This window comes from Zonotrichia albicollis, chromosome 20 (assembly GCF_047830755.1).
Source record: "Zonotrichia albicollis isolate bZonAlb1 chromosome 20, bZonAlb1.hap1, whole genome shotgun sequence".
Classification (NCBI taxonomy): Eukaryota; Metazoa; Chordata; class Aves; order Passeriformes; family Passerellidae; genus Zonotrichia; species Zonotrichia albicollis.
The window spans coordinates 8,664,275-8,672,408 of record NC_133838.1 but is presented as its reverse complement, the minus strand read 5'-3'; the positions used below and the strand labels follow the sequence as shown (position 1 = coordinate 8,672,408).

The 8,134-nt window shown below is 53.9% G+C and overlaps 1 protein-coding gene across 4 annotated transcripts; it reads right to left on the bottom strand.

The window, feature by feature from the left end:
* Positions 1-3,129: 3,129 nt before the first annotated feature.
* Positions 3,130-8,108, bottom strand: LOC141731327 (uncharacterized). Of its 4 annotated transcripts, none has more exons than XM_074555853.1 (5): positions 6,699-8,108; positions 5,992-6,497; positions 5,780-5,870; positions 5,367-5,699; positions 3,130-4,756 (listed from the first exon to the last, which is right to left on the bottom strand). In XM_074555853.1, exons 2-5 carry the CDS (start codon positions 6,487-6,489, stop codon positions 4,689-4,691), a joined length of 990 nt encoding a protein of 329 aa, XP_074411954.1. In that variant the 5' UTR covers positions 6,490-6,497; positions 6,699-8,108; the 3' UTR covers positions 3,130-4,688. The 4 variants fall into 4 exon arrangements, with proteins under 4 accessions (XP_074411954.1, XP_074411955.1, XP_074411956.1 ...); XM_074555854.1 differs by lacking the exon at positions 6,699-8,108 and having other exon boundaries at positions 5,367-5,463; positions 5,542-5,699; positions 5,992-6,656; XM_074555855.1 differs by lacking the exon at positions 6,699-8,108 and having other exon boundaries at positions 5,992-6,048; positions 6,364-6,656.
* Positions 8,109-8,134: the final 26 nt, after the last annotated feature.

The following is an 8,134-nucleotide window of genomic DNA, read 5'->3' as shown; positions in this document are numbered from 1 at the left end:
AGTGTCTGCTGCTGATTTGGGCTTGCTCAGTGCCCAGGGCAGCAGCACTGGTTCTCACTCAGCACCACAGTGTGGGTGCCCTGGGTGCTAAAGCAGCATTTATTGCCATTTAAAGCGGCAGAATTGCCAGACTCCTGGCAATTTTGGAATCAGCATGGACTGTGTTTGGCTTTAAGGAGCAATTCCACAGTACAGCCAGGAAATAAATACATATTTTATCCAGTTACAGTACATCTGTGTCAGATATTGAGTGTGGAATGCATGAATGGTAACATGTCCAGGTTTTGCTCTGAAGATTTGTTATGGACTGAAGTGCAGCAGGAATATCAGTGCTTACCTTGTGGAGTAAAGCTCTTCCCCTGTCACCTGCTCCACTGCAGCACAGCACGTTCTTATCTCACTGGTTAAATAACTTTATGGTCTGTATTGAAACTTGTGCTCTTCATTTACCACAGGGCAGTGACTCTGTAGTTAATGAGAAACCAGGCAGGCAGGTGCATTTCCAGGGACCAGCTGCATTTCAAAACAAACCTGCAGCTCTCACTCTGAAGTCTTTATTGACTGTGGGAGAGGAAGCCTCTGGGGCTGTCACTGCAGTGACACAGCTCATGTGGGGATGGAGAGGTGTGTCAGGGATCTGAGCACACCTTTAGCCAGGTGAGGAGTTTGCTGCTGTCCTTAGTGGGATTTGTAGTTGAAAAATGCTGCAGGATTTTAAGGCTGGTGTTCTGTAAAAGACAATGGTAATTCGAGTTTTACAGGATGTGTAAAAGGGTAAATGTAGAGGGGTTTGGGTTTGTATCTCAAAGCTGCACTGAGAGACAATTAAAGGAATCAGTGTGTTGCAGACATCTTTTCATGAAAAACCCTTTCCGTAGGATTTTCCCTCTTTAGAAGCTGAGAGACCTCAAGAACAAAACGTAAACATTGATTATCTGCTGCTGTGGAATGTAACAGGCACATCTGTGATTGGCCCATCTTGGATGTTTATAATTCATGGCAAATTAATGCCCAGCTGGCTTGGAGAGAGAGTCCGAGACAGCTGCCTTTGTTATCATTCCTTTCTATTCTATTCTTAGGATTTCATCAGAAGGCTAGCTTTCTTCTATTCTTTTAGTGTAGTTTTAATGTAATATATATCATAAAATAATAAATCAAGCCTTCTATAACATAGAGTCAGATCTCAGTCTCTTCCCTCATCCGAAAACACTTTTGAACATGGTCACATCAGTGCAGGGGTTCATTATCACAACCAGGAGAGGAAGAGCTGGAGCTGACTGACTTTGGTTGTGATGTTTTGCTGCAGTGACAGTCGTGGGGACACACAGTGGTTTGGGAGGGTCAGGCCCTAGCACAGATTTGGATTTCTCCCCCAGACTGCTGTGTGTGCTGCTGGGGCAGCCACAACCCCACTGCTGTACTCTGAGTTTCCTCCTCATTCACACAAAGTTCTGTGTCCCGTTCCCCAAGCTCACTGTGGTGCCAGAGATCTGGGACATGGGAATGCTGACTGGAACTGTTGCTGCTGCACATTTTTTCCCCTACACACTCCTCAGTGCCAGGGGTGGTGGGGCTGCCTGCCTGCACAGCTTGGAGCCCTGCTGGGGCTGTTCAGGTGGGGGTTTTGGGATGCATCCTCCGGTTTAGCACTTCCTGGGGCTGGGGGGAAGAGCCTGCTGTGATGCCGGGTGTTTGCTTTTGGGTGTTTTGCCAAACTGGGTCAGATCTGTGTCAGCTCTCTGGGCTGTTAGAGGGAAGGCGGTCACACACGGGCCTGCTGAAGGTTTCCTGTGCTCAGGGGCTTCCCAGCCCTCATCCTGTCAGCTGTGTGCCACTGCAGCCTCGTGCTGAGCTTCAGGAGGGGCTGCTTCCTCCAGGCAGGCCAGTCTGCTCTCCAGGGCTTGCTTGTCACAGACATCTTTTATGAAAAATCCTTTCCTTAGGAGTTTTCCTCCTGAGAAGCTGAGAGGCCTCAGGAAAAAATGTAAACATTGATTGTCTGCTGCTGTGGAATGCAACAGGTGCATCTGTGATTGGTCTCATGTGGTTGTTTCTAATTAATGGCCAATCACCATGAGCTGGCTCAGACCCTCTGGTCAGTCACAAGATTTTATTATCATTCCTTTCTATTCCTTGCTAGCCTTCTGATGAAATCCTTTCTTTTATTCTTTTAGTATAGTTTTAAGATATCATTTTCTTTTCATATAATATATATCATAAAATAATAAATCAGCCTTCTGAAACATGGAGTCAAGATTCTCATCTCTTCCCTCGTCCTGGGACCCCTGTGAACACCACCACATTGTTGGTGCTGCCTGTTTCATTTTCTCTTACTCTCTAAGATGTTTTCTATTGTAGATACTGTAAGAGATTTTAAATACCTAAATTAAATTACTACAGCAAAACCAATTGCTGTAATAATTTGTTCTGGTCCTGGAATTTTGCTGTGCAAGGGATGCAGAAATGTTCCTGGCACTTGCAGGCCAGAAGTAGTTGATTTGTTGATACACAAACATTATATCTGTGTGTTGTCAGGATGTTGTCAGCAATTGCCTTCCAGCCACAAGCTTTCCAGCTCTCACATATTTTCCTAAGAGCCCTGAATACCCCAGAGCCCCCCAAGGCCAGGGACTGCCCCTGGAAGCCAAAGCCCTGTCTGGGGCAGCAGCAGCCTGCTCAGCCCTCCTGCCAAAGCCACCGAGGGCCCTGCCAGGGCTGGGGAGCAGGGTTGCACAAGTGCTGGAGGAAATGCAGCCTCGGGTTAAGCAATAGGTCAGGAGCTTTGGCTGGGGAAGGTTTCTGTGGCTCCTGCCGTGCTGCAGGTGCTGTGGGGAGGTGCAGGTGCTCCATGGGGTGCAGAGCTGAGGGCTGCAGCTAATCCTGCTTGATGTCACCCTCCTCTTCCTCCTCCTGCTCCCTGTGGGCTGCCTGGGGATTTTCAGCCCAAGGATTGTCATGGGGAGCTGAATGGAGGCAGTAGCAGGAGCAGGACCTGGTCACTGCCTGGTGTTCCCAAGGTCCCAGCATGGAGGTGCTGTGATTCCTGCAGGACTGGGTGTCACGGTGTTCACAGGGGTCTGAGGATGAGGGAAGAGATGTAGATCTGACTCCATGTTTCAGAAGGCTTGATTTATTATTTTATGATATATATATACATTAAAACTATACTAAAAGAAGAGAAGAAAGGATTTCCTCAGAAGGCTGGCTAAGAATACAATAGGGAAGAATGATAACAAAGGCTTGTGTCTCAGACAGAGTCTGAGCCAGCTGATTGTGATTGGCCATTAATTAGAAACAACTCTATAAGACCAATCACAGATCCACCTGTTGCATTCCACAGCAGCAGATAATCAATGTTTACATTTTGTTCCTGAGGCGTCTCAGCTTCTCAGGAGGAAAAATCCTAAGGAAAGGATTTTCCATAAAAGATGTCTGTGACAAGTGGGGGGCCAGCTTGGGGCCCCCATGGCACCTGCCAGGACCTGGTTTTCTGTGCCATTTCTGAGAGCACGGGGCAGTCCCTGGGTGAGTCAGGCTGCTGCTGTTGGCGTTGCATCAGTTCCCTGCGTGTGGGAGCTGCACGGGCACGTTGGGAGCACAGATCCCTGCCTGTCCTGCTGCTGCTGGAGCCCAGCCCCTGCTCTGCTCCAGCCACAGCTCATCCTGTCCCCCTCCCAAAGAGCCTGCAGGGCTCTGGTGGAGCTGTCCTGTAGGGGGACACAGGATGGGTAAATGAAGGTGGTATGGAATGTGTAATCTTATCCCCTAAAGAGTTGCAGCTGGACTAATTGCTAAAGATTAGTAGCAGGCCTGATCTTAACAGGCCACACCTGTAGCCAATAAGAACAGTGGTGTAAAAGAGTGGATTGGTGGGATCTGGAGTCAGATGGCTGCTACAAGGACCAGGAAGAGTCAGTGCTTAGAGGAACTGCCTACAAGAAACATTGAGGAGGTACAAAACTCTGGTGATACGGAATCCTTGCACTATAATGATAACAGAACTCTTGATATATAAGACTGTCCCAGCCCTGCTGGGGAAAGACCAAGCACACACAAACAATGGAGGGCAGCTGCCTGTATTGAGCAGGGGGAGCCTGGGGCAGGGTGCAGCCCCTGTGCAGGGCCAGGCCTGGGCACTGGGCAGCCCCTCAGCCCTGCAAGCTCCTGGGCCAGGTGCTGTGGCCAGCACAGAGCCCTCAGCTGTGCCTGGGGAGCCGCCTGCCCTTGGCTGCTCTCCCAAGGAGCCATTCCAGGGTTGTGACATGTGCAAGAGCAGCTGGAGAGGATGGATCTGGTCCACAAGGAAGTCAGTGGGTAAATTCTGCAATCCCTCACTCCAGTGCAAGGTGACTGAAGCTGCTGCTGACCAGACTCTTGTTCCTGGAGCTCCCAAAAGCAGCAGAGCAGGAGGATGCTCCTTGGTGAGCTTCAGCAGGCACAGTCAGCCCAGGGCAGGGAGGGCTGTGCTGTGTCCTGGGGCAGAGCCAGGGCCAGTGGCTTGTTCTGAGCTGCCTCCAGCTGGCTCCTGCTCCTGGGGAATGGCTGCAGCTCTGCTGGATGGGGCTGGGCCCAGCCAGCACCAAAGGATGGATGGAGGCACATACAGGGTGCAGCTGGGACTGCAGCAGCCTGGGCAGGGAGGGATGTGTGGATCCTGCCTGGTTTGCTGAGCCCTGCTCACACTTCACTCACATTTTCTGCCTGTCACGCTGGATGGAGCCACGTGCTTGCTGAGGTGCCTCCATCCATGGGCGACCTGGAAAAGAGAAAAGGAGAGAGGGGGACAGCAGTGGCAGCCCCCAGCCAGGCTCCTGCTGGGAACAGAACTGGGAACCCCCCTCCCTGGGCTGCCCAGTGCACCCAGTGTGTCACAGACATCTTTTATGAAAAATCCTTTCCTTAGGATTTTTCCTCCTGAGAAGCTGAAAGGCCTCAGGAACAAAATGTAAACAATGATTATCTGCTGCTGTGGAATACAACAGGTGCATCTGTGATTGGCCCATGTTGGTTGGATGTTTGTAATTAATGGCCATTCACAGTCAGCTGGTTTGGACTCTGTCTGAGACAGAAGCTTTTGTTATTCATTCTTTTATTCTGTTATTAGCCAGCCTTCTGATGAAATCCTTTCTTCTTTTCTTTTAGTATAGTTTTAATGTGATATATATCATAAATATTCTGAAACATGGAGTCAGATCCTCATCTCTTCCCTCATCCTCAGACCCCTGTGAACACAGTCACAGAGGTGGGAGCTGGGGGAATCACCCACACTGCCCAAAGCAGAGCTCAGCATACATTGCCCCCTCCTCACCACTGCCTCCCCGAGCCCCTCCACCATTCCCATTCCCTCCACCATCCCCATTCCCTACCTTCTGGGCTCTCTCCCTCACTCCCACTGGCACTTGGGTCCTCTGCTTCCCCCAGCAGCTCGGGGCTGTCCCTGCTGTTCCAGGGCAGCTCCTGCAGCTGGAGCAGGGTGTGAGGGTCTGGGGCGTCACAGGGGCTGTTTGAGGGCTGGCACCCCCTGTTCCCCCCATCACTCACCCGCTGGCGCAGGCTCTGCTGTTCCCGCAGCAGCTCCAGGAACCTGGAGCTCCACAGCAGCTTCTCAGCCCCCAGCTCGGTGCACAGGAATCGGACATCGGCCTCCAGCGCCTCCAGCCTCGCCAGCACGGCCTCGCTGCCCTGGCCACGCCACTGCCCTGGCAGCACAGCTCAGCTCAGCTCCTGCCACCCCCGGGGCACTGCCAGTCCCGGGGACACCCCTGGGCCGGGCACCCACCTGTCTGTGCAGGCTGCCACGCAGAATCCGAGTCCACATCCTCCTCCTCCTCCTCGCTCCCCTCCAGTCTCAGCTGCAGGGCTGTGCCGAGCTGGAAGCCAACACGGACAGTGGGCATGGGCAGGTCCGTGGGCACCAGAGCCCCCCAGTGCCACCCAGCAGGCGCTGTCACCGGGCCCGGCTGTCCCGGGGCTCTCCCAGCCGGGCTTTACCTCCTCGGTCACCTGGAAGGCGCCATCCCAGCAGCTCTTGTAGCACATCAGCAGCACCTGGGCGAGAGGACGGCTCGCACCTGCCCGGAGCAGAGCGGTGTCCCCGCGTCCAGAGCGCTCTCGCTGGGCACAACCGCCCCCGCCCAGAGCCTTGAGCCGTGCAGCCCCAAGGGACGGGGGTGCCGCTCCCACACGGGGTGCTGTGGTGAGGCAGCTGCAACACCCACAGCAGCAGCAGTGCAGGGACTGCACCCTGACCCCAGCTGCAACACCCACAGCAGCAGCAGTGCGGGGATTGCACCCCAGCACGCCCCGTTTGGAGCCGGCCGAGGTTCGGGGAGCCCCCTGGGGAAGGGTCCGCGCGGTACCGACCCAGGCCAGGCTCCAGAGCCGCCGCAGCCCCCGCAGCGCCGTCCCGCAGAGCTCCAGGACCCAGCGGCCCCCGGCGCGCAGCAGCCGCGTCCAGCAGGGCCCGGCCGGGGCTCGGTGCCGGCCCATGATGGCACCTGCGGGCCGGACATTACTCTGATCAGGCCCAGCCATGGCTCAGGGCCGGACACGGGGCTCAGCCTCGGCCGGGGCTGCCCAGCAGCGGTGCCGAAGGTGGTCAGGCTCTGTCCCGGCTCGCCGTGAGCAGCACAGCGAGAGGGGAGCGGACACGCGGGACCCCCTCTGCCCTCCTCGTTCCCTCCCCACTGCCCCCTTACCCAGCCGTGCACCGCGCCCCTCCTGCCCCTCGGCCCCCAGATGAACTCCTCCTGCCTAATCCTCTTGGTGACGAGGCTGGGCAGGGATTAGCGCTTCCCTAGCGCTCCACCTTTAGGGTCCATGACGACAGTGGTAGTTCTTCTGCGCTTTCCTTTGCTCAGGATTCATCTTTCACAAGCAAAGGACTCAGGATGTATTTCTAATCATTACTTTTAGCTTTAATTAGCTTTCATGTGAAGTCTGTGCATCTCTCTCTGACTCCTATGCCCATCCTGGGGATCTTTAGTCACTCAGGCTCTTTAGGAAGTAAGTGTTCAGAAGTCAAATGGGAGTTTTAGGCACAACTGCTGGAGTCAGGACCCAGCAGGGAACAGCTGATGCTTTGACTGAATCAGGTGTGTGCCATTTCTCTTTCTGCCCCATCCATGTGCAGGCTGTCCCTTCCTTCGGTGACAAACGCAGCCAGGGCAGGAATGGCTGCACTTCACATTGTCCCTGCAGCGCCCCAATGTGTCACAGGGAATGCAGAGCTGGCCCTGCCTGCACAAGGCTCCCAAGCTACACCAGCCCTTTGCTGCTTCTTCGCTCAAAATGTTCCACCCAAGAAAATCTGGCAGCTTTCCTCGAGGGCAGAGGTGCAGCAGAGACTTCAGCCTCTGAAATCCAGGTGCTCCAGCCATCCCTGCTCAGAGCAGCAGCAGAAGTGTTTTCATACCAAGGCCAGGGAACCAAAACCATCAGCTGAGAATTCTTTTTTCCAGAACTATGGAGGAGTGAGACTTTGTAGTTTATGCTGTTTCCTAGATCTTCCACCCCCCTGTACTTAAACTGTAGCTTAAAACACAGAAGTAGGCCGGCTTTGCAGCTTGGCCTTTAAGCTGCTCTAGCCTGATCTCCCTGAGGAGGAGCTGCCACAGGTCCCAGCTCCCTGCAGGATAAGCCAGCTCCCTCCAGGAACAAACACAGAGCTGCCTTTATCTCCAGATCACACACAGCCCAAAGCAGAATTCTGCTCCCTCACAGTCCCAGACCCCAAACACAGGAGAGCAGAGGTGCAGCAGAACATCTGAACCCCCAGCTGTTCCACAGGCTGTGCACACTTTGGGGACTCAGTGACATCCCTGTCCCATGCAGGGGTTACACAAACACATCCCAGCACTGATAAAGCAATTCCCCATAGCTCAGTTCAACAGCAGCAATAAGATTCTGACGTGGCTGCTGCAAGAAGCACCCAGCCACGGTTCCTGTCTCTCTCCAGGGACAATCCAGCTGCCTCATCCTGATCTGCCAGCAATATTCCCTCACCAGCACAACCATGGACATTCCAGTCATGTCTTGCAGCAGGATCAGCCAAACACAGCTGGAAATCAGAGCCTGGCACTCCCTGCAGAATTTAGGAACAGCTGCCCCAGGAGAGAAAGCACCAAGAGGACAC

Coding starts and splice junctions, on each gene's coding strand:
- LOC141731327 (XM_074555852.1), bottom strand. CDS start 6,534: ATGGCTGGGCCTGATCAGAGTAATGTCCGGCCCGCAGGTGCCATCATG. Junction 5,871..5,991: donor CCTTCCAGGTGACCGAGGAG/GTAAAGCCCGGC, acceptor GTTGGCTTCCAG/CTCGGCACAGCCCTGCAGCT. Junction 4,757..5,366: donor TGAGGGAGAGAGCCCAGAAG/GTAGGGAATGGG, acceptor TCTCTTTTCCAG/GTCGCCCATGGATGGAGGCA.